The sequence below is a fragment of the Copadichromis virginalis genome, linkage group LG9, assembly GCF_057382275.1.
Source record: "Copadichromis virginalis isolate Kocher_CV1m ecotype Utaka linkage group LG9, C_Virginalis_male_GT1.1, whole genome shotgun sequence".
Classification (NCBI taxonomy): Eukaryota; Metazoa; Chordata; class Actinopteri; order Cichliformes; family Cichlidae; genus Copadichromis; species Copadichromis virginalis.
In genome coordinates this window covers 19,545,636-19,571,632 of record NC_140626.1, presented here as the reverse complement: position 1 = coordinate 19,571,632, position 25,997 = coordinate 19,545,636, and the positions used below count along the sequence as shown (strand labels likewise).

Genomic DNA, 25,997 nt, shown 5'->3' with positions numbered 1-25,997 from the left:
CAAAGAAAACTTATCAAACTGACAAAAAAGTAAAATAAATATTAACTGTAAATAAGTACAATTCCCCAGACTGACCTCGCCGGCTTAAAAAGTATAAAGGCAATGAAGCACTGCAAACAAGGCATAACGAATACTTGCTAAATCTGAAGAACACAGTTCAAGGTGCTTTTGCTTTCACGCGAAATAAAACTCACTATGCAAAATGACAGAAATCAGTTGAAATAGTGTCATTTCACTCCAAATTGATGTGAGATCATATTTCTTATACCCAGCTTCATTTTCTATTTATGTATTTTTAATGGAGGTAAACCGATTCAGAATGCTTTATTGTCATTATGGAGTCACATAGCAAAATTCTTTGCACTACTTCTCAACTTAAATCAGACAGCATTTACAACACACAAACATACAATAAATAATATCACATAATAGGGAAACAGTATATGCAATATTAATGTAAGGCTAGGTCAGGTCAGCTGTGATGTGAATGTTCAGGAACTTAGTGTTGTTCGCCTGTTCCACCTCCTGCCTGTGTCTGAGGACAGACAGGAGCATGTTGTCTCTTTCCGGACACAACATGTGTCTGTAATGACCTCCTTAGTCTTGCTGGTGTTTGGGAACAGGTTGTCTGAACACCATTTGGTCAGGTGCTGGACCTAGATCTTTGGAAATATCTGCGAAATACATTAAAGCAGAAAATTTGACTATATACTATTCTGAAAGTCTGACGTGGTGTTACACTCTTAGTATCGATCACAGCCAATAAATATTTAGCGCCCTTTTATGCCAGAAGGTGGCAGCAGCAACACTCTAAGTGACGCAGCAAGCAGCAAGAGCACTTTCTCTCATGAGGAAAGGTAAACTCCTCAAACATTAAGGTTTTTTTTTAATTGTTTGTTGTTGTTGTTTTGTTTTTCAGCTGCATGCAAATTCTAATTGTGAATTACATTTAATGGTCCACATCAGATTCTGTTTAGTCTGGCCTGAAAAGCTTAAGGTGAACATCTGCATGCAATTCCTCTCATTCAAACTTGAGAAACAGCTTTACTTATCCAAAACAATTGGCAGCCTCATACATCCAAGGAAATGCCTGCTTATCTGCATCTCACAAAGTTTTGTAACTATGCTTGCAGTAGCCACCTTGTTAAAGCGCTTTCGGAAGTCCAGGGTGTGCGTCTTGAGTCTCAGTTTCACACACAAAGAGAGAAGAAGAAGAGCATACTTAATAGGACATCCCGTAGGTCCGCTGCTGAAGAGAGCAGCAAACACAGATCAAATTAGACTTCAGCGTCATGCTTGGTGACACTTCATCTCGACACAGGTTAACACTTCAACCCTTGCACCCTGTCAGCCAGTAAATTACTCAGCTGATAATGTCTCCTTATAGCACTGGTTCCTCTCTAGCCCACAGCTAATTTCCATACACTAACTCACATTCTCAGATAGGAGCGCCTTACCTCAAGAGGGCAAGAAATTGCCAAATAATACCGTCCTCATTGGGGGGAGTGGATTGCAGTGAGAATACAAATTGTGGTCTCTTGAGCTATCGCTAGACTGACTGTCTGCATGCAAATAACTGTTACCGACATATTTCTGTGAGTTGTTACAGAATCTACAACCCACATCAAGTTGATGAGAGCGCAGTTTTAAAATGTTAATTCTTCCAAAACATGGCATAAAATATGGTAATTTAATCAACTTTCTATATCTATGTAAGAGATTTTGGATTATTCTGCTTTGTATTCTGTTTTAAATGCAGCACAGAAGGAAGTAGTCTGTATTTAATAATATTTATTTTGGTCTGCTTTTATTTTAGCAAGCTTCAAGAAATATTGGCACATTTGATGTAGGAATGGAATTAGTGCTTGCTCTTTATCTGCGGCTTTCACAGCTCACAGCTCTTACTTTAACATCTGGATTAGGTTTAGGCCTTGTTTAGCATCATTTTCTCAGCATTTTTCTTTCTTTGGATCATTAAGCTCAAGCAGTCACGTGCAGAGTGCTAACAGTGCAATTAGCTCGAGAGGCACGAGGGCACAACCTCATTCATACTGTCTTAAAGATTTAACCTTAAGTGACCCTTTCCTCAGAAATTGAAAATCATCATTTTCTTAAAGCAGTTAATGTGAATGTCTGGCAACAGTTAGGGATGCATTATACTTTCCAGCTCTCTACATATTTTCTGTGGATGCTGCATATATTAACGTTAAATAGAATCAGTGTGTGTCACTGTTGGAAGTTCTCACATCGTTCGGTGTACAAGACAAGAAGATTACCATTAAGACTGTTCATGTATTTGACAATATTAATAGCAAACAGGTCATTTAAAAATCAGTGAAACAATGTTGTAACAAGCTGAAAGTCAGTTTTTGATATGACCACCTTTATTCTTCGAAACAGCCTTTCTCTTCTAGGCAAGCTATTTTGTAATTTCTTTAAATAGTATTCAGGAATATTTCTGCAGTTTCTTTTGTTCTTTTCCATGATTCAGTAATGTCGACACTGGGACTCTGGGGAGGCCAATCCATCACTTCTACCCAGATACGCTTTTACTGCACTGGCAGTGTGTTTGGGACTATTGTCATGGTGTCACTGGGACCATTTCTGATGAGCCTTCAGCAGAAAGGCCAGATGCATCTCTCGAGTCATGCGTTAGGTCTTTGCTGGGTTTTTTCTTATTTCTTAAGAGTACGACTTACAGATAGTGTTTATCTACTGTAGATGGTTTTTAGGCCTGAAATCTCTTCTTTTGTCTTCCACTTGTTCACTTTCCTCAATTTTTTAAGCACACACTGAGAAAACCATGCGAAGATGAGCCAAGTTTTCTGCTAGTAGCTCTTTGGGGCTCACAATACTGTTGCAAAAATATTACTTTATGCCTCCACTATGGCGTTTATTTGTATATCCAACTAAAAAAAAAGCTGCACATAACAAAGTGCCTAAAGATAAATTTTAAATGGGATGTTTGCAGGCACCTTTCACGTTAGGTACCTTTTTCGTGCTTGAATCACTCATGGTTCAGTGTTAATTGGCTTAAAAAACTTTAAAAGGACTGGGCTGACAATTAAAAAGCAACTAATGTCCAAAGAAGAACTTAAGAACCTTCAGAAATAGAACTATGGCTACACTTTAGAAAAAAATACATTAAAGTTTGGGTTCCTGGAAGAAAAATATCATCACTTTGGCTAACAGTATGGGAACAGAAGTGAAATGTATCAGTTCCTCAAACAAAACTGGAACAATGGTTCCAAACTTAAATGGGTACAACAGTAACTTGGGCTAGTTTGGGCTCATGATGACAGTCATGTTCGTGTTTAGCTGGTGGAATTTTCCAGTTAGCAAAAAAACCGCAAAGTAAGTAAATGAAAAAACCTGGACACTGCAGCATATTTCATGTCAGTCCATCCAAGTAGCTGGCAAGTGAAGTAGCAGATGTCTGACTCATAAAGGTAAAGTCGGGGAATAGTTGTTGAGATATTTCAGTCTGGAGTAAAGTGGGTGTTACTGCCAGAAATGGAAAACTAACCACATACTTTACATTCCTTCTTCAGTCAGACCAAGAGGCCTAATAAAAACTGTAAAGTACTCAAACTGTAAGTATCATGAATCAGTAACAAAACCAGGCAATAAAGTTATGTTACATTCATAAAAGTAGCAGCATTGCAACAAACTTAAACACTATTTTATCCTTAGGTTCTGCATGATTTATTCGTTTCATTTTTTTTAGTAGTAAACTGCAAAACTGTTACATTGCAGTAGATTTTCACTATTTGCAATGTTCCCATGTTTCATAACTGTTGCACTATCCAGTGAGACGCGTCAGATGTTTATGTTGCAATAAAATCATGTTACACCCCATAGACATCTAACTGCACACTCATGAGAGATCAAAGTTTCCGAAAATTAATAAAGCTTCTTATTCTGTATCTGTTTGCCAGAAAAGTTTCACCCATCTGGCTATTTGACAGTTATTTTCACTTCTTACGTCAGGCTTATTTTGATAAAAGCTTATTTAAACCCTTACAACTAAGTTCACATATGTCCAATGACATAAACAGCAACATATTTTTCCCTCTAGCTCAGGGGAGCCATGCCACAGAGAACACTGCACTCTGTGTTTATCAAGATTCCTAACGCCACTATAATAAGAGTCATGTGGATCTACTCTTCACAAGAGGAGCCTGGAAGGAAAAAAAACACATGCACATCTCTATTTTTTTCTTTAAAAAAGGGTTCTCAATTGTAGATGGGATGTGCTGCCGACCCATTAAGACCAGGCTTTTGAGCATGTTGTGGAAAGAGGATACATTCTGACTCCAGTTGGCAAAAATCCGACCGGAGCCAACCAACAGCATCACAGCCATGGAGCCATTTGTTGCAGTTTGAATTTATGCAATGAAAGAAGTAAGTGAGCATTTCTACACTTTTTCATTTTTATTCACACAAGGTTTTAAGATTGTCGCTACAGCCTGTAGGTGATGATCTTACTGTGTGTGATATTTAAATATATAGATTTAGAGTTGCCTTAACATGAGCTATCTTGTTTCTTAGAAATTTAATCTATGGTGAGTCAGTGCTTGACTTACTTTTGTCAGTGTGCTGCTCAGTTTGATCCACTGATATAACTGTTGTCTAAGATTTGAGGAAGCTGTTTTGTGCATGACACAATATAATTTACCATAGAACTATTTATGTGAGGTTGATTTGCATCAAAGGTGATATAAGTTATTTATTTATTTATTTTGACTCTTCTATAGGTGGAAAATAAAAATGTATAAACACGAATCTCTACTGAAGAGCACTGAAGCACAGCAAGTTGTCACTGTCACAAAAACATCTGTGTCCTTTGCAATAACCAGCATCATAATTTGTAAGCAATTCTTTCTGATATTCCTACATTTTTTTCTGTCTTCCTTTAAATGTGCTGCTCCGAAATTTGATAGATTACACCCTCTTTTCTTTTATCTCTTTCTCCATTTCAAAGGTTTTATTACGCTTCACTTCTGTCCGAGTCAACTCAGAGCACAGCTCGGGACAACCCCCAACATTAAACACATTGTGGTTGGGAGGTGTTACACTTACACCACACTAGTTAACCCCAGCTTAAGGTAAATGTGGACTCATCTGTTGTCATGTCATAACATTTCCAGTCTTGATTGGGAATCCGTTTGCAGATTTGTCATAAATTCACAACTTATCTGTGATTTGAGTCAAGCCTCAGAGCTTGAAAGTTCTGATTTGCTCCTAAAGGCCAGAGCAAAAGAGTTTGGGCTGTCATCGACAGCACATTATGAGGCTAGCGCTCAAGTACAAATGAAGGGAAGTTTTGATGTGGCGTTCAATAAATGATGTTTAGTGAGTTCCTTTCTTTTTATCGGTTTGACTTTTCTAGAAAGGATGAAAGAAGCTGAGACAAAGGCCATATACGTGCTTTGCAAAGAAATTTCATGGGAATTTCTAATATGTTTCACTGCTTACTTAAAGTATACAAAAACCAATCGCTATTGACTCTATTCATGGCAGATTTAAAAGGCTGAGGCACATGGATTACACTTTAGCAGTGTAAAGCACTGTTACTGAATTTTTGTTTGCATTTTGTTCATTGTGTAATTTCATAGTGTAACCGTTTACACAGTTAACTAACAAGCAAAACATCCTCGTTTAATCCCAGGAGGAAAAACTAATCTATCTGTGGTTGTGTCAGGAAGAACATCTGTGTAAAAATTTCACCGAATCAACAAGGCAGAGCTTCCTGATGAACCCTTGTGAATAAAGGAACAGCCACAGTAACTGCTGGCTCTCCTTCCTTCCTTCTTTTGTTCATTTCAAAAAGAATCCCACATAAGTAATAAAACTTTGCATTTAGTTATTCCAAAGGTATGCAGGAGTTGAATGTCAACAAATGATTTAAAATGTACAGGTGAATCCAAATAAGACTCCTTTTTCCCCCAAATCATGACATAGATCCATCAAAGGCTGTTATTTTCATTATTGCTTAATCATACAGTTGTTTGCCATATTAATGCACCCAAGTTTACAAGGAAAGTGCCATTTAGTTCCACTGTATTCAAGAGACTTCCTACATTTCAGTTCAGTTCAGTTCAACTTTATTTATATATTGCCAAATCACTACAACAATTCGACATGACTTATATTGTAAGGTAAAGACCCTACAATAACAGAGAAAACAGAGAAAACCCCAACAACGAGCCTACGTTGGCAACTGTGGGAAGGAAAAACTCCCTTTTAACAGGAGGAAACCTCTGGCTCAACCAGGCTCACAGAGGGGTGGCCATCTGCCACGACCGGTTGGGGGTGAGGGGAGGAAGACTGAACAAAGATCTGTGACAGATATACAGCCAATATCTCTAAAGCTGTGCAGTTCATGCCGAATTCATGTATACTGAAAAAAATAGCACGACAGGCCAATAATAAAAAAAGACTTTGACTTTCAGCGAACTGTCCCTTTAAAAGCCACACATCTCAAAAAAAAGCTTAAAGTCATATTCTGTTTTTTATGTGTAGGTATGACTGTGAGGAGATCTGGAGGCAGTTTGAGGAGGCCGTTATCAGTCATTCTTCTTGCAATGTGACCGTCGAGGATTATTTTCACATGTTTAACGCAATGCCACAAATCTGGCCCTGTGATAATGTGAGCTGTGTTGGCATTTTTGTGCCTTATATATGCATTTTTTTATTTATATTAATATAATTATGCTACTTTAAAGTCTAGTCTTTTTGTTAACCTGCTTTGTATTTACCTTTTTTTCTTAGTTCCTCTTCTGGAGCAAAACCAGGACACTGATGCACAGCTATGCTGCAGTTTTTCGTCACTTCTGGACACTGGAAGACACGCTGGTTGGCTACATGTTCAACGATCTCATCTGGTGTGGCCAAGAAGAGGATTCTGGTAGATGTTTGTGTTTTGTTTTTTTGTGTTGTATTGTATTTTTTATTTTGTTTTGTTTCAACAAGAGAGAAATCATTTCCGATTGTGTAATTTAATTATTTTCACGAGAAAAATGATCAGAGACATAAAAGGCTTTGACCTCCCCAAGTTTTGGTGCCGCTGCATTAAATTGGTCCAAGTAAATTAAAAAAAAAAATCAAGTAAATACTTGAATTTTACATACATATTAATATTAGAATTTTCTCTCACTATATATTATTGAACAACAATTCATAAAAAGATCATCATACCAATGGTCAAGCTTTGTGGTGGTGGTGTGATGGAGCGAGGCTCCATCCTCTCCATCAGACAATCCTAAAGGAGGATTTCTGGCCATCAGTTGGCACCTTGAAGTTCAATCACATTTGAGTTACGCAACAGCATTAGTCAAACACACCAGCAAAAACCAACAAGCAAAACAAAAAATACAAGCATATACTGGAAAATCCTCCAATGTGCTGAATTTAAACAATTCTGCAATGAAGAGTGGACCAAAATTCCTTTATCACAAATGCTTGATTGCAATTCTCGCAATTCATGCAGTGTTGTGAAAAGTGCCCCCTTATTCATTTATTATCTGAAACGTAAGTATGACAAATATGCGAATCGGGACCCTTCCTGGCAAAATCTTTTTTAGAGCACTGTGTGTAAGATGGGCAGTGACGGTCAAGATGCTTATCAAAGCTGACTACCCGATCAAAAGCAACATTTCTGGCAGTTAGAAGAACTGAAAGTGAAATTGCATGGGCACAGATAAGAAGGACAGATACTTGGCTGCCATCCACGTCTTTCTAACATTAATGCAGTCATAAAGGGCAGCTATATTCTGGGGTTTGAATGACATTTGCAACTGGATATCATCTGTATAAAAAAAGTAGTATGAGATGGCTTCAAAGGTATTGACGATGTGTCCAAGTGAAAGCATAGACAAGGCAAATAAGATGGGCCTGAGGACCTAACCTTTGGGCACACCGCAAGATAAAGTGACAGAAGATGACACAAACTGAAAAGCAGATTCCCACCCAAGTTTTTAGTCTCTCAATCAGGAGACCATGATCAGCTGTGTCAACGGTAGCAAAAGATCCAACAGTACAAAAACAGAATTTTCAAATGTGTCGTTATGTAATTAAATTTTATTTCAAACTCTAGGAAAAGCTATTTCTTAGAGCTGTATGAGTAAAGTGCATGTGATGTTAATTAACATGTATCTAAAACATTATGTTTAGTTACAGCCACTCTAAGCTGGTTCTGGAGATAAAAGGCAAATTTATCAATATAAAATTCTGAGCGAGGTGATGGGTCAGCACTGTGCTTTTTCAAAAGCGGATGAATAACCGCTTGTTCAAAGTCCGTGCTATGATGATAGCATCACAAAGTTACTGCACATTTGTCAGCTGCACAGTCATGATGCAAATCTCCCTCTTCACCACAACACAAAGATGCGCTATTGGACTGAAATCTGGTGACTGTGGAGGCCATTTGAGTACAGTGAACTCATTGTTGAGTCCAAGAAGCCAGTTTGAGATGGTGGCTGCTGGCAGCACGATGGGCAGCATGTGATTGGCTGATTAGATTTGCATTAATGAGCTGAACAGGTGTATGTAATAAAGCAGCCAGTGAGGTGTTGAAGTTGGTAGCTTCAAGGTTTGATTCCCAGTCTCAGCCTCTCCAGACGGTGAATTTGTATTCCCTGCTTTCATAGCCCCTTTATGAAATGTGTCTGGCACCCATATTCCTGTTTAGCTATTTCACTTTACACTTTTAGATAAACAAAGCTAGCAAACTGCTGGGTGTAGATTCATAATTTCCACACAAGCATAAGAGTGGTATCAAACTCTTGCTTTAAACATCGCTACGTGGATTGAATGATAACAAATTAAGAAAGATTGTTTGGTAGCAACGGGATTCAGCAAAAGCATTATAACTCAGACAACTGCAGCTGTGTTCCCAAACGTTTTGCAGAACTTTTAAGACTTTTCTTATATAACTAGTCTTCTTGCATGTCAACACAGCACATGTCTTTCTTGAATATCTCATATCTCAAGTAATGACACTTGTGAATTTGACACAGGTTTTGATTTCAGCTCTTGTCCGGAGTGGTCGGCCTGTCGAAGTCATCCGGTCTATTCCCTGTGGAGGCAAGCTTCACAAAATGTGAGTTTAATATCCAAACTCTGGAATGGCTCCATCTCTGTTCTGCAAACAGCTGTGTTATTTATCATCTACCTTTCCAAAACCGGTAGTGCTTTATTGCTCTTCTGTGATTTTCCTCATCCATTTGCTAGTTTGCAGAGATGGCGTGTGGCAACATTACTATCTTACTGAATGGATCTATTGTTAATGCCTTCAATAGGAAAAGGTAAGAAATAATGAATAATTCAGTAGGTTGGTGCAGGTTCTGAACTACATATTAAATCAATCTTTTTTCTCATGCAGCATGTTTGGAAGTGTTGAACTGGACAGTCTGGATCCACAAAGGGTGAATTATGTCAACATTAAGGTGGTGACCAGTCTAGACGGACCCCATATGTGAGGATAATAAAAGGATATTCTTGTGTTTTAAAAAAGTAACTACTGATGAGTTCACATTGTCCAAATTCCATTAATTAGCACCTTAACTGCTATGATGATAGAATGACATGTTATAAAGCTTGAAACCCTCAGTTACCCATCATTTATGACCTCACTATAGTTCAGTGATCCGAATATATTATCATGCAGTTGTATAACAGCAACACAGTTGAACTTAAATGAGAGAATAACTATTTTTCAGGGCGTGACAGCCCAAAGGTTGTCTTTATGTTTGGCAAATTACTGATATGATTTACTGCTTAGGGACATTGTTATCCTTTAAAGCTTGTGAATAGCAACCTATCAGAAAGTTGCAGTGGGCCTGAGAGGTTTGTGTTGTTGTTTTTTTCTTTGACAGAGAGTCATGTAGTCAAGGATCCATTGTAGACCTGATCCAAATCCTCCGATCCAGAGGCTTTCACTGGACCTGTACAGACAATGACCAGTACGTAATGTTCAGTGTTTGGAAGTTTCATGACATCAAAGTTAATTATGAATCTGGAATAGTGGTCTTAGATCAAAGCATCACATCATGTGACAGTTGTTAGTCATCAAGTGTGTTTTACTGCTCCTTTTTTACACAGAGACCCATGCCTTAACAGGAAACACTTTTATGAAACCATCAATCAGTAACAGGTCTTTTTTCTTCACAGGACCTTGATGGTCTTGCAATGCATCCGAAACCCGCAACACTCATCCTGCCAGACCTGTGCAAACACTTTGTTAAACAGAAACGGCCTTACGTCTAATTAAATCACAGACTGCTGTAAAATCTATATCTTTCAAAGTAAATCCAGAGTGCAAAACAAGGAACAATGAATACTGTAAACACTGTCATTCTTAGATAATACAGGCTTCTCAAAAATCTAACTTGAATAAAATGCAGTGTGCATGTGTGTCTTTTGCGTACCCACTACACTTCACTGATCCCCACAAATCTGCAAGCAAAATGCAGCTGAAACAGGTGCTTCTCATCATGGAGAGGAGGAACTGATAATTTTACAGCCTTTAATGCTGCAAACAGACTCATCTGTCAGTACTGCTGTGAGAAATGTTTGTACATTTGTTGAATTAAAAGCTGCAAATTAATCACAGCATTGCTGACTGTGCTCCAGTCCTCTGTCCTCTGAACTGTACTGATGCCATTTAATTAGCAGGGTTAGTGTGCTTTCTGAAGACAAGATTTCCTGTTTTACTGTCAGGGTTGTGTTAATTTAACTGAAAACTAGAGCTCTGTCTTAAAACAAGACACATGATGATGACCTGTATGTGGCTAGATATTCACAGCATAGAAAAAAAAAGCATATTTGATTTAACTGGGTCCAATAACCTCTTTTTTGACTCAGGGTGCCTCAGCATTGTAATCTCAGAAACACCATTCTGTGCATCTATCTTTAAGGGATCACAAAGAAAATATAAAAATCTATGAAGTTATTGCACTGTTTAATTGTGGTTTCATTATTAGCATTTTGCCTGTGTAGTGTGCTCAGTGTTCATTAAACACCCATTAACATGAGTTTTGTGATTTGTTTTGTTGTGTCACAGGAAGCTGCCAAGGCTATACTTGTCGTTCATATGAGTATACATCCACAGTTTAACATATAATTGCATTTATCATCACTTTATGTGTGCTCCAAGGTAGAATTTCAGTAGGCAATTCATGTCTGCCAATACGCCCACAACAGGGATGACAAAGAGGTTTTCTGCATTCTTAAACATTTCCTTTGAATTTCCTTCTTTGTACTCAAAGGTCATTGGCATTTCTCAACATGTTTATAAGTATCACTTATTCTGTGACATCTAAACTAGAGCCCATAACCATCTTACAGCAGATGATTGACATTTAACTGCTGCTATGAACGTCCTTATTAACCTCCTTTTTGTGCATTTTGAATTAGTTTCACACTGAATGCCCATAAGAGGTTCATGCATTTAGTGCTGCAGCTACGCTTTAATTTAATTGTTCAATAAGGAGGAATGAATACCAACCCCAGCTGCTGTTTAAATCTATATAGCAAGGCAGATCACATGGTAGTAATTCTAAGCATTTAGGCATGGTGACAGACTAGTAGTAGTGGTAGTCTGAGTATTTAGGGAACTCCTGATCCACTGGAAGTTTAGCACACAAACACCTCTAGAGATTACACAGAGTGATCGGAAAAACAGAAAATATCAAGATAGCAGCAGTTCTCGGGAATCCATCTTGTCTTGTGTCAACAGTTCAGGCTGTTGGTGGTGTTGCTGTGAGGGATATTTTTTGACAACTTTGTACTAACGCTGTGCAACTTAGTACCGAGCATCGCCTAAACTCCATATGTAAAGGGATGGGCAGCTCAAATAATCTTAAACTGGCTCCTTGAACATGACAGTGAGTTCACTGCACACAAATGGTCTCCACAGTCACCTGAGCTCAGTCTACAAGGGCACCTGTGGCATGTGGTGAAACAGAAAATTCATATCATGGAAGTTGCAACAACTGTGAGATGCTGTCATCACGATCTCAGGGGAATGTTTCCAGCATCTTGTTGAAAGTATGTCATGAAGAACGAGGGCAGTTCTGAATGCAAACAGTGTAAAACCCAGCACAAGCAAGATGTAGCCTAATTGTGCTGTCAGCGTTAATCTCGTTAAAATGACGTTAACGCCATAACCGCATTAACACGTCAAATCTCCTTTAGCAAGTTAACGCGAATCGCATGTGCGGTCAAATAAAGTAGCTTTAGACTTTGGCATTAATTCAGAGAGCACAGAAATACCATAAATTAAGGAAGAGATAAAGCTGAGTAAAAAAAATCATTAAGTGTTTTTATGAATGAAATGCTATTTTTGTTGGATTATACCACTACTACTAAACAGTAAATACTCCTGAGATTAGAGAGGGTTTATACTGGAATTTTACTCCTAAATATTTGTGTGTGTAATAATCTTACCAAAACTCTAGAATTGTTCTTGGAATGATTTTGTTGTTTCTTAAAGAGCGTACAGACCCGTAAAGCCTGGATGAATTTGAGATTTTCACAAATAATTTTGTTTTTAGTTGTTTACTACGAGATGACTGAGTGTTTCTTCAGAACCCTCTTTGTGTGTTTATAGTATGCAGATGCTTCCTGTGGTAATGTGGTAATTTTCTTTTATATCTCAGTCACACTAGAGTAAAAAGAAGACAGCGTCTAGGAAATAATTACATGGATTGACGGTTGAGAATGCATAGCCCACAACCTCTGGGGGACCAATTTTGATTGAAAGGCAGTTGCAAAGGTCACCTGCTGATGGCTGACCTGACTCTAAACAGTCGCAGACTCAGACAGATTGGCAAAGGTTTACAAATAAGTACCACCTAACTTATGAACACAGACGGATTCTCACCAAGCTGCAGTAAGTCTGTCTCTTTCCAATAGAGGACTCGACTCACCTGTTTGCCTAAGGGTTTTGTTCTGGATTCCTATATAAAAGCAAGGCTGACTGGACTCTGTATGTAAGTAGTTAATGTAAATTTTTTGCTGCTTTGCTGCTTTGAAGATGGCAACTAGCAGGAAGCGGTCACAGACCCGGTCCTCATCTTTAAAGCAATCATTTTAAAAGCAGTGAGACTGCAAGATTATTGTAAACAGTCACGATACATCAGTTTGTGTTTTGAATTTTTTATTTGTTTTTTTTTCTCTTCAGTATTTTTGCAAGCATTGAGGTGACGAGGCTTAAAGCCCCTGGGGTCAGTAGCCTGAATGTTGTTATGGTCTTGAAGAAGAACGCCAAGTAAGATTTCGTCTTTTTGCACAAATCTGTCATCACAATGTTGTCCTTTATTTGTTTGATTTAAATCAGTGAAGCCAATCGGCACATGAATGTTTTTAAACTGATCCTACATTCACTGCTTCTGTTCCATTTCTGTTTCTAACATCTTCAGATCAGACTGTACAAATGCATCCTTAAAGAATTTACAGAATGAGTCAGATCCAAACATAACATACATATGCAAAGTGTCTGAGGGGTTGAGCAATGCGGGTCCCAACCAGAGATAACGTGTGGAGCCTGCTGGTGAACATGTCTGATTATATCAGACACAACACAGTACCACTGAGTATTTTTGTACATGTGAAATATATTTGTCTAATCAACAATTCTAATACTGCTGCTATCTCCTGGTTGGCAGAATATGCAGTATTTTAAAAATAAAATCTTAACATAGAAGGTTGTAAACTTTATTTAGACTCCAAAGTGTAACACTGACTGTTGTGCAATCACATCCTGATCCTGCACCAAGTGCACCATGTCTTTGTTGTTTTCTAGTCATTTTAAAGTCTTGAGGTGTTTTCTGTCCAGCAGGAATAATTTAAAAATGTATGCCGTACTGTGCAGAAGTCTTGAGACTCCCCTCATTTATTCATTTTGGTTCCAAGAAGGGAGAATTTCTCTTTATTTCTTCAGCAATTATTTTGCAGACTTTCTGAAGGCCTGTCAGAGTTTTTCTTTGGACATACTTTGGAACCACTTACTAACAGTGATGCTTCAAGCATAAAAAAGCCACCTTAAGTAAGGGGATGAGCTGATCAGCAAAGTACCCATAGCAGACTTTCTGAACAACACATAATTTCTTCCCATTTCTTTATATTTTTATATTAAGTCTATAAATTCCAAACATAACACAGTTTGGCTGAAATATAATAGTATTTTTGCACCAACAAGGGGATTCACAAAGCAAACTTGGCACATGTCTGTGGGGTGGGCAATGTGTCCTTAAGAATTTGTTGTTGTCATAGGTACCTTCACTACTGGGTGTCCTGGATGGTCAGAGTGTGAAAACAACCCTGTTCGCTCATTTTGGATTTGTGCCTCTGCTGCTGTAAGTTTTCAACATGAATTTACTAACTTTTCTTTCTCTCTGTTAAACAGGATTGTCTTGAGGTCATGCATTGGTTAAAATAATACACAAGTGGGCCGCAGAGTGCAGCAAATCCCTCCAGAGTATAAGTGATGGCGATGGAGAAAAGCAATCTTCACGCTGCCTCGTTGTCTGTCAATGAATCTTCGTGTCGGTCTCCATGGAGCGCTCTCCTTAGTGAGCAGCAGCCCACACATTCAAAGGAGCCCTGCTTTGGTTGAGTTTGGCTGGGTTTTACTCTGTTGTGCAACAGCCAACTTTTCCCAACAGTTGAAAAAAAAAAAGCAAACAAAAACACAAATATTCTTTGATTCATAATTTTTTCGAGTTCAGTGAATTGTGCAGCAGTCCCAGAAAAATTGATTTGTACTGTGTGTAATTGTAGTAGAAATTTGAGTTTAATTAAAAAACAAACAAACAAAAAAAAACATTTTGAAGGTCCTTATAAAGCACAAAAGGAGGAAAAAAGGAAAAATACCAAAATGGTCACTTAGATGCTGTAATTATGTGGATGCATTGTGCAAATGCAAGTAACACACAGCTTTAAATAAAGTAGCTTTTGCATTACTTCAAAGAGCACATAAATACCATAAAGTAAGGAAAAGATAAAGTTGAGTCAACAAATTGATTAAAGGTTTTTATAAATGAAATGCTGTTTTTTCCTGGATTACTGCGCCACCAAACAGTGACATCTCCCGAGACTAGCAAGTAATTGTTATGCTTGGAATTTGTTACGTTTACCTCCTAAATCTTTCAACAGTGTGTGATAATGTTAGCAAATCTTTCCAAAGCAGTATAACTTGTTTTGCTCCTTTGTTGTTTGTTAAAGAGCGTACAGACCTGTAAAGCTTGGGCGAACTTAAAGGTGAATATAAGAAATGACTGGAAAAATAGCCACAGTCGCATTAAAAATGACATCTGTGAAATTATTGCAACATTTGGACAGTAAAATAATTTTAAATACAACATTGCATCATAATGGTAAAACCTCAGTGATATGTGGCAGCCTCATACTTCCTGTTAAGAATATAATGATGTTCACATAATATTGATCTTTGGAATATGAAGTGCAGTCATTTCTCTGAATAAGGGACTTTAGATATGTCCAATGTTCCATTATCACATTTATAGTGACTTCTTCATGATTGATAAACCTCACTTTACAGGAAGACACAAATACCTAACTGTAAATTCAGGATAAAATATTATGTTAATTTTTGTTTTTAGCTTTTTTAGTTTCTTTAAAATCCCCTTTGAGTGTGCATAGTTTGCAGATGTTGCCTGTGGTGATGTCACGGCAATGCTAAGTGGATCCATCGACTCACCATTCAATCCTGAAAGGTAGGACTGCTTCTGCTTCTCTCGCAGTTTTATGACTTTTACTGAGAAAAGTAAAAGAATCTCTTTTCATTTAGTGGTAATTAGAGCCACCAAATAATTTAACAGTGATATATGTGCTGAGTTTCAAGCTAAGTTAAGACGTCATTGCAGATTAAGAGAAGTGCTATTAAAAACAGTTATCATTGTATTTGTTGCAGAAAGTTCAGTGGTTGTTGTAAAAAATATGTTCTTGCTCTACAAACCAAATCAGGCCTAAATGTTTGTTGTCTCCTCCTGAGGACCCAGCCTTCGTGGTCTACGTAGGCCGGGTCCTCTGAAGGCCGGGTCCTCTGAAGGCCGGGTCCTCTGAAGGCCGGGTAGGCCGGAAGTGAGCGGCTGTGAAATTAGACGGTCTAGCCTTCAGTTTTGCGTCACCAGCTGTCTCAGTGGAGTTTAATAACCTCACCCGTCTGCTCCTTGCTATCTAAAATATAACTGACAAAGCCTACCAAACATCAAACTAACAGTCACAAGGATGTGCGTGTGATAAACACTACAGCCAAACAAATTCAAGTAAATAATTAGAAAATAATAAATTTTTTAAAGTCTAAGGCCTGACCTGAAACATGAACATAGACACACGGGCATACACAAGACACAAGCATGATTCCCACCCTCATCTACACATATACAATTACTCACCCAGTCGCCCAGCATCTAGACACACCAAAATGAACGCTGGACGCACACTCACACTCCCATACACCCTCTATTCACTCAGATCAACACGTTCTCACTCCCAAAGCGTAACATTTTACGCTAGGTGACAAATCGTCACCATCAATACCCCAACATTGGCAATCTTCCCCAGACCAAGGATATGGTCCCCACAGCAGCAGACTAGCCCACCAGCCCAGACCCCGACTGGATGGCCAGCTCCTCCTCCCGGAATCCAGTCCCAGACAATGAAGAGAGAACAGGAGTGTGAAAAGACCCCGTGCCTCACTTCGCCTGCTCGTATGTGGCTGAATGAAGAGACCTAACTCTGGATGCCATTCAGTATGCCCACCCCCAATGAAAGCATCTAAGTTGTGGAATAACATTGAGACACAGGTGGCCAGAAGCAGAAAGAAAAGGAATGCCTCACCTGCACCTCAGTGATGTTCCTGATCCACTGGGATTTTCCCACAGAAACACTTCTAGAGATTACACAGAATGTTCTGAAAAACAGTGTCAGGGTCCTGGGACTGGGCGACCCAGGATCCCTGGGCAGTCATGGACCTGTGTATTATTATTATGTATTTTTGGTGTCGTTTCTCCTTCTCTGTGCGTGTACATATGTGTGTTTCTCTGTGCTGTGTTAGTCTGTGTCCCACTCATATGTTTAGGCGAGGTATGGGTGTGTATGTCTGCGGGTGTGCCTGGAGGATGGAGCTCGGCCACCTGCAGGCCTGAGGGGTGTGGCCCTGCGGAGGGACTGGCCACACCCGAAGCCACACACCTGCCGCTGATCAGGGCTCTTCGGGGGAGCTACTTAGGAGAGTCTTGGAGCTCCCACCGACGCGGGATCATTGAGTTATCGTACCAAGTTAGTGTGTCAGCATATGTCTGTGTTGTTCGTATATGCCCGCCGAGGGTTAGTGTTGACGGCTGCCTCTATGGTTTCCCTGCAGGAGGAAGAGTGGTCCAGAAAGGCAGCACGCACGGGGTGTGCGGAAACACAACAGCGGGGAGCACGAGCACGAGCACAGACGTCGGAGGGAAGCACGCACACGGGGTTCAAGGGAGCAACGGGGAGTTATTGTGTTTACAGTTTTTCACTGTGAATAAAGAGCACTGTTTGCATCGCAGAGTCTGCGTTTTGGGTCCTCCTTTCCCCACATCCCCACGGTCTGCCAGCTAGACCGTGACAAACAGAAAATATCCAGAGAACGACAGTTGAAAAACTGAAATCATAGCTTTGCGGCCAACAAATCTGCAGCATCTGTGTGATGCTGTCTTGTTGATAGAAACCAAAATCGCAGAGGAATCTTTCCAGCATCTTAAAAGTACGCCAAAAGGAGTCCAACCCAGCACAACCGCGGAATACCTAAAAGAGAAAAAATGTATGTATGTTGATTCATTTGTCATAACAGGTTGAAAATGTAGTTGAAATAAAATTTCGTATATTTCTGAAAATATTTTCTGTTGTTTCATCAAATGAAAGATAATGTTTTAAACTTTTATCTGATATATATGTATCTATATATGTAGAGAGAGAGAGAGAGAGAGCGAGCGCGCGCTGTCATCCTGCGTCTCCATAAATAGACGTCCGCGCTCGCACGATAGTGACAGTAAACAACATTTTGTTGAGCAGACTATATGAAATAAAAGTTTATATATGCTTGGGTTGATGTTGTACCATAAGTCCAGCAGACTTTTAAATACATGAGCACTTGCTGCGTTTCAACCCTTTGCGCATTTACCTCCTTTAAGGTTGTACAGGACTTCTGATTGGAGAGAGCCTGAATAGTTTGTGTGCGCGGTCATTCCGCGTCTCCATAATAGACGTCCGAGCTCGCGCGATAGTGACAGTAAACAACATTTTGTTGGGCACACTTGTTAGACAGAAGTCTACATTTTTACCACTTTTTACGCATTTATAATGGAGCACGAGCAGTCTCGTCGACTAGGGAAACGGCGGAGGAAACGCTGCGTAATATTAATTGTCATCGTTGTCCTTATTGTTATTGTAATCATCGCCGTGGTGTTGGGACTGACTCTCCGTCAGAACAAAAGTGAATTTGAATCTACATTTTTGTCTAGGTGTGAGAAGTTCAATCAGTAAGTGGTGGTATTTCAACATTTTCTTATTTACTTTTTTGGGATTTTCAGACGCACGCACATATGATAAAAGACACATGATCAAATTAATAATGATTAATCACTGAATGTGTACATGTGCACTTGCATGTTTCCATGTTTGAGCAATCTTGGCAAATGCAGGAGTGACTGCGTTTGAACTTGCGAAGTGGTAAGGCTGCTCTGCTTAAAAACAGGCGTTAGGTCTGAGGTCTGGTATTGATCGGTTATAGTCAATGATTGAGCTGCTGCTGTTTTGTATCCAGTCAGCTGGTTTGCACGATGTTAATATCTAATAGTAATGTATACCACTGCACATACAATACATACAGTACCTAGACATAATGATAATGTGTCTTGAGTAAATGAGACGTGAACTGCAGTTTATCCGTCAGGTGTTTTTGCCTGTTTCCTTTTTTGATATTTGAATTTTGCTTGTTACACAATATGATATCAGCAGGTGCACATTCAGCGTCCACGGTCTAACCACATGGCAGTTACCCTGCCATAAACTTCTTTCAGTAATATTGTTGCACTATTTAACATACTTAGCCTTTCTTTAAATCAAAATACACCTAAACATCAGCAAACATTATTTGTTTTTCAGATATGACTGTAAAAAGCTGTGGGGTGTCTTTCAGCAGGCCTATGTGGACAAGGATCCATGTAAAGTTCTAGTGGAAGCTTATAATCCCCTGATTGCTGCAGCCCCCTTCAAACCTCAGTGCAACAAAGTAATAATCGATGATTACACCATCTCAATCATCCCATCTGCCATAATCATTCATGAGCTGTCTAACAATGCAGTGTTTGTGGGTTAGATGATGTTCTGGAGCAAAACAAAGGATGTGGTCCATGGTTTCACTGACAAGAGAAAGGATTGTTTTGTCACTTTGGAGGACACTCTGTTGGGATCTGTCCTGGATGGTCTGACCTGGTGTGGAAAAGAAGGCAGCAAGGGTAACACTCTCAAAGCAGTAGATAAAAATCACAGTTTATTATTTGAACAGTGCAACAAACTACACACCAGCGAAAGAGCACCAGCAGAAGTTCATATAAGTCATGCTAGAATCTAAAAATATATGTAATTTGTCCTGCCAGACATGATTTGTTATTTGTGTGGCCTGTTGTTAAATTTACATACCAACAGCAAGTCAAGTCATGTCAAGGTTTTTGAGCCCTGACATTTAAGGAGAATTTCGTAAACTTGCCACATGCAGACTACACTCACACACAGATCAGATAAACCTTTAACTGTGGTGTTCATGCCCTCACTTGTTCTGAGAAGGACAAACGCTATCGCTTGAGAATGATCAAGAAACCTTGTAACGTTAAACAGTATCAGGCTACAGAAAACAGAAACATAGAATTCTACAAGACTTTCTGTCAGCAGAGCATCTTTCTAGCTTCCTCTTTTTAAAAAGACTCATTAAAACCACAGTAGAACAAAGATATTAAGGTTGATTAATAGCACTTTTCCCCCAAATAAACTTTTGCTAATAGTTTAAGCTCAGCTCACCAGAAATGGCACAGAAACTGTTGTAAGATGCTCGGCCACCTCACAATGATGTATATAATAATAAATGAATCAGTTAATAGTAATAATAAAGTCAAGGTTGTTACACCCAAATAAAGATTTTTTTTAACTTTTGGTTTCAGTGCAAATTCGGCAAACACATCCTATGTAGACAAGCATAATTTATCTTTTTTTTTTTTTTAAATAAGTTTATCTTCGAGATAGAAATTATGTTTCTGTTAAAACATGTCTCCATAAGCTTACTCATCAGGGGTGTGTTCCCTATGAGGTGTGAAAGGTTTCACTTTGTTCCTAGTTTTGGAAATAATCGATTACGCAAAAATTGCTTTGAATAAACCAGCATGTTCAGGTTTGATTCTTTAGTAATTGATTCAAACATACTATAGAAGTGATTTACATTGGAGCTACTCAGAGAAGATTTTGAGTCAACACTCTGTCTAAGCAGCTGAGGGTGGACAGCTAACATAAATGTGCCCTAGCTTTTGCTTTTTCTTTTCTGTCCTGTGTCGTTATGTAATGTTGTGAGATTTCTTTCCTTTGTTGTGTTTTATTTTGAGGAGTTAACCCAAGCAAATATGCATGTTGTTGTCATAGATACCTTCACTAGTGGGTGTCCCGGATGGTCAGAGTGTGAAAACAACCCTGTTCGCTCATTTTGGATTTGTGCCTCTGCTGCTGTAAGTTTTCAACATGAATTTACTACATTTTCTTTCTCTATTTTAAATGGCATAGTCCTGAGGTCGTGCATTGGTTAACATAACACACAAGTGCACTGCAGAGTGCAGCAAATCCCTCCAGAGTATAAGTGATGGTGATGGAGAAAAGAAATGTTCACGCTGTCTCGTTGTCTGTCAATGAGGCTTTGTGTTGGTCTCCATGGAGCGCTCTCCTGAGTGAGCAGCAGCCCACACATTCATAGGAGCCCTGCTGTGGTTGAGTTTGGGTTTTACTCTGTTTTGCAACGTCTGATTCTGTTGTGCAACATCTAACTTTTCCAAACAGTCCAAAAAAAAGCAAACAAACACACAAATATTCTTTGATTTATATTTTTTTCCAGTTCAGTGACTTGTGCAGCAGTCCCAGAAAAACAGAATCAAGATTTGTACTGTGTGTAATTGTAGTAGGAATTTCAGTTTAATGTAAAAAAAACCATAATGAAGTTGATCCAGAATTGCTCAAGTAGATGCTTTAATAATGGGGATGCAGTATGCAAATGCAAGTACCACATAGCTTTAAATAAAGTAGCTTTCGCATTAATTCAAAGGGCACATAAATACCATAAAATAAGGAAAAGATAAAGTTGAGTGAAAAAATTCATTAGCAATGAATTTTTATGAATGAAATGCTGTTTTTTCCTGGATTACACCGCAACTAAACAGTGACCTCTCCCAAGGCTAGCGAGGGCTTGTCATGTTATGCTTGGAATTTGTTATGTTTGGCTCCTAAACATACCGTTTTTTGGGTGTGTGATAATCTTAGCAAATCTTTAAAAAGCAGTATAACTTGTTTTGATCTTTTGCTGTTCATTTTGTTGTTTGTTAACAAAATGTACAGACCAGTAAAGCCTGGGTGAACTTAAAGGTGAACTAGAAGAAATGGAAAAACTGGAAAAACGACCACAGTCGCGTTAAAAAATGACATCTGTGAAATTATTGCAACATTTGGACTGTAAAATAATTTTAAATACAACATTGCATCATAATGGTAAAACCTCAGTGATATGTTGCTGCCTCATACTTCCTGTTAAGAATATAATGATGTTCACATAATATCGATCTGTGGAGTAAGAAGTGCAGTCATTTCTCTGAGTAAGGGACTTTAGATATGTCCAATGTTCCATTATCACATCAATAGTGATAAACCTCACTTTACAGGAAGACACAAATACCTAAGTCTAAATTTGGGACAAAATATTGTGTTACTTTTTAGTTTTATTTACAAGATGACTGAGTGTTTCTTCAAAATCCCCTTTGTGTGTCTGTATAGTTTGCAGATGTTGCCTGTGGTGATGTCACAGCAATGTTAAACGGATCCATCAACACACCATTCAATCCTACAACAAGGTAGGACTGCTTCTGCTTCTCTCACAGTTTTATGACTTTTACTGAGTAAAGTAATGTTTTTCTTTCAGTGGTAATATACAGCCACCAAAAATTTAACAGTGATATATGTGCTGAGTTTAAGCTAAGTTAAGTTATCATTGCAGATTAAAAGAACTGCTATTAAAAACAGTTATTATTGTCTTTGTTGCACAAGGTCAAAGGTTGTTGTGAAAAATATGTTCTTGCTCTACAAACCAAATCAGGTTTAAATTATTGTCTCCACTCTGGGCCATTTTGATGCAGGCTGCTTCATTTTCATTTATATTTCTGTTACACTAGGGCTGCTGAATTAATCGAATTTTAATCTAAATTACGATCTGAGCTTTCAACGATCATTAAAAATGACTGTGCCGATTATTAGCACCTCCCTCGTGCTTTACTCTCGCGCTGCTCCGTGTGACAAATCCAGCGCACCTCTCTGCGTTTCGAACACGCGTCACAACAATTAAGAGGACCCGAGGGAAGCTCGGAAAGCGAAGCAAAAGTTATTTGGAGAGGAGAGGATAATGGCTTCTGAAGAAAGAATGCCGTTGGTTGAAGAGAGCTAAAACGACTTCAGTGGTGTGGAAACATTATGGGTTCGCGGAGTCAGACGTGGATCAAGTAGACATAGTGTGTAAACTTTGCTACGGTGTCGTAGCTGCACCACAGGGCAACACTACAAATTTATTCAATCATCTGAAGACCGCTCACAAAGTGACATACAATCAAACAATGAAGGAGCGGCAACTTTAGTTGACTTACCTCACTGTCAGTCTGATGCAATTGTGTGGCTACACAGCTTGCCTTGATATTTGGTTATTTGCATAAATATTATGCAGTATTTTGAAGTTCACTAAACATTAATGTTTACATTTTTCATTTATTTTTTATATTGCAAACATTTGCAATGTTATCAGTATTTGCACACTATTTTATATTATTTTTTGACAATCTTTAAAGCCATTATTCAATACATTGTTATTGTTAAATAAATATCATCAAATAATCGAGATCTCAATTTCAGTGAAAAAAATTGTGATTATCATTTTTGCCATAATCGAACAGCCCTAAGTCACAATAGAGTGAAACTAGGACTGCAGCGTCCTTGCAACTCGGAAAGAAATCAGCACACTTGAAGTTGCAGTTGAAGAGTTGACTGCATTGAATTTTCTTAGCAATCAGCAACCAAATTCAAATAGTTCAGTTCAATTCAATTTTATTCATACAGTGCCAAATCACAACAACAGTTGCCTCAAGGCACTATATATTGTAAGGCCTACAATGAATAAGTACCAGCTAACTTATTAATGCAGAGAGATTCAACACACTGCAGTCAGTCTGTCTTTCTGCTGTAGAGGACTCGACTTGACTCGCTGCAAGGGTTTTGTTCTAGATTGTATAAAAAGGCAAAGTTGATGGGCACCTTTGTCACTTTGTAGTTAAATTGCTGTCCTGCAGGAATTATATCAATATTTAGTTTCTTTTTCAAATCTATGAAATTCTGGCTGCACTCTGAATATAAGTAGTAAATATAGATTTGTTATCTAACATAAAATGCTGCGTGTGCTGACAGACAGACACAAACAGATTGCTTGTAATTGCCAAATTGGCCTCATTTAATCACAAACTGATAGGAGACTGATTCTGTCTAATTGCTGTTTTATCGCCTGTTCCTCATCTTAAGAGCAGCCATTTCAAAAGCAGTCTCATGGCTCAAGTTCATTGTAGAGGGTCACAATACCTCCAGTAATGCCACGGTCTACAATCCCTGCAACATAAGGCATTCTGCATTGAGAAATGACTACTGATCCTTTTAGTACTACAGAAATTCTTTAAGAGTGTGTCGTAGGCTCAAGTGCCACATAGATGAAAAAAAATCAGTGTTGTGGTGACAGCAGTATCTAGTTGAATTTTGTACTCTAAGCTGCTGTTCTTTTTTTTCTTTTCAGTATTTTTGCAAGCGTTGAGGTGCCGAGGTTTAATGCCTCTAGGGTCAAGAAGCTGAATGTTGTTATGGTCATACAGAAGAACAACATGTAAGATTTTCTCTTTATACACAAATCTGTCACCACCATGTGCCTCCAATATTTTAAAATTGATCCTACATTCACTGCTTCTGTTCTGTTCCTAACTTCTTCAGATCAAACTGTAATCATTCATCCTTGAAGAATTTGACGCAAGCGCTAGATACAGGGATAACATACAGCTGCAAAGACGTGTCTGAGTAAGTACACGTGTGTTACAGAGGAGCTGACGACCTGTTTGTATCTGTCCTCACAAAACACAACTGACCTCTTGTGATTATCTTGTAATGTATTCAAACAGATCTCGGATTCAGGAATGTGGTGCCAAACCAGAGATAGCGTGTGGAGCCTGCTGGTGAAGATGTCTGATGTCAGTCACAACATACTAGCATTCAGCCACAGAAACATTTCTAGTGTTTCCTTTTAACTTTTTAAATAAAATTTGAGAATTTTTGTACATGTAAAATGTATTTTTCAAAACATGTATGTTTCTAATACATTCCACTATGACAATGTACATTTTAATTTTATGGGATCTGAAGTTAAACTTCTTTGTTTTTTTTAACTAAACAAATTGAGTACCATATGACATTTTCTCGTTGGCAGAATATGCACTATTTGTTCAATAAAATGCTGATTAAATGTTCTTTGTTTCAATTAATGTTTTCGAGTTGTTTTAAACATGTACATTTCTAAAAACATACCTAGATATAAAAAACACACAGTGGAAGACCATCAGTCATGGATTGGTCTCCCCAGAGCCCAAACCTCAACAGCAGTGTGGGAATCATCTTGTCAGAGAACAGAACAAAACGCAGCCAACATCTAAAGATGAGCTTTGAATGTCCTTGAAGAAGCCTTGAAAACTCTTCCTTGAGACTATTTAAAGAAATAACAAGAAAGCTTCCCAAAGAGAGTTCAGGCTGTGTTGAAGAATGAAGGTGGTCATACCAGGTATTGACTTTAAAGGTCATTAAAATTGTACAAACTCTTGTCTTATATACTATATTCATATAAGGGTCGATATATTATAATTAGTGCTAAGGGTGAAAGTGAAAGCAGTTGACCTTTTATTTCAAGTTGTAAAGATCTAAACTAAATCCATGGACAGCTTCATAATAACAGTGTTGATGGAGTGGACGAGCACACTGACAGGTTTGACAAACAATGACTAAATAATGATGCAGTCAATGTCAACATGGACCAGAAGTGTTTGCAGCATTTAATTTGGACACAGCATCTTATTTGTATACTGGACCATAGTAGTGCTATACTGGGTAAAAATACAATAAAACTGCACTGAGGACGAATTCCTTATCTTTAAAGTATTTACCTCACAGGTAGAAACATGGGGTTTTGCCAGTGAGCCTGTAGCTTGGTGATTCTTCTTTAGAATCCTCCTGAAACAAGACGAGACTTCCAACATGAAAGTGAAATTCATTAAGTAAATCCAAACAAATTCAAATAAATAATTAGAAAATAATCAAAAAAAATAGTTTATTGACCTGTACAGACAATGAACAGTTTGTAACTTGTTTTTTTTTTTTTTTGACATTTGGCAATGTATAAATCAGAATTTTTGTCTGAAGGCCAACAATAATTGGCCCCACCAGGAAGGCACCAGGAGTGACCCAGTACACACCTGAGCAGCCAGCCATGGACACTGAATCATCAATCCACTGGTGGGGACACCAGCCACTGGCAGGGTGTGTGGTGGGAGGAAATAGGCCCACCTCAAAGAGCCTGAGATGTTCTAAGAGAGGTGGAGTCTAAGGCCTGACCTGAAACATGA

At 38.5% G+C, this 25,997-nt stretch overlaps 2 protein-coding genes and 1 long non-coding RNA gene across 4 annotated transcripts; all 3 read left to right on the top strand.

Moving 5' to 3' along the window:
* The first annotated feature begins 4,250 nt into the window (after nt 1-4,250).
* On the top strand, nt 4,251-11,036 carry LOC146701749 (ADP-ribosyl cyclase/cyclic ADP-ribose hydrolase 1). Its single transcript, XM_085469208.1, has 10 exons — nt 4,251-4,404; nt 4,758-4,870; nt 4,985-5,108; nt 6,526-6,652; nt 6,775-6,910; nt 9,021-9,103; nt 9,235-9,308; nt 9,386-9,478; nt 9,879-9,965; nt 10,174-11,036. Exons 2-10 carry the CDS (start codon nt 4,771-4,773, stop codon nt 10,271-10,273), a joined length of 924 nt encoding a protein of 307 aa, XP_085325334.1. The 5' UTR covers nt 4,251-4,404; nt 4,758-4,770; the 3' UTR covers nt 10,274-11,036.
* A 5,166-nt stretch (nt 11,037-16,202) lies between these two features.
* On the top strand, nt 16,203-17,569 carry LOC146701748 (uncharacterized). Its single transcript, XR_014922380.1, has 2 exons — nt 16,203-17,307; nt 17,393-17,569. It is a non-coding gene; the product is annotated as an uncharacterized LOC146701748 (long non-coding RNA).
* Nucleotides 17,570-18,095: 526 nt separating this feature from the next.
* LOC146701747 (ADP-ribosyl cyclase/cyclic ADP-ribose hydrolase 1-like) lies at nt 18,096-24,851 on the top strand. Of its 2 annotated transcripts, none has more exons than XM_085468079.1 (8): nt 18,096-18,542; nt 19,168-19,294; nt 19,382-19,520; nt 20,692-20,774; nt 22,084-22,156; nt 24,130-24,217; nt 24,322-24,405; nt 24,507-24,851. In XM_085468079.1, the coding sequence occupies exons 1-8, from the start codon at nt 18,364-18,366 to the stop codon at nt 24,562-24,564; spliced, it is 831 nt and encodes a 276-aa protein (XP_085324205.1). In that variant the 5' UTR covers nt 18,096-18,363; the 3' UTR covers nt 24,565-24,851. The 2 variants fall into 2 exon arrangements, with proteins under 2 accessions (XP_085324205.1, XP_085324204.1); XM_085468078.1 differs by having other exon boundaries at nt 18,101-18,542; nt 22,084-22,160; nt 24,131-24,217.
* Nucleotides 24,852-25,997: the final 1,146 nt, after the last annotated feature.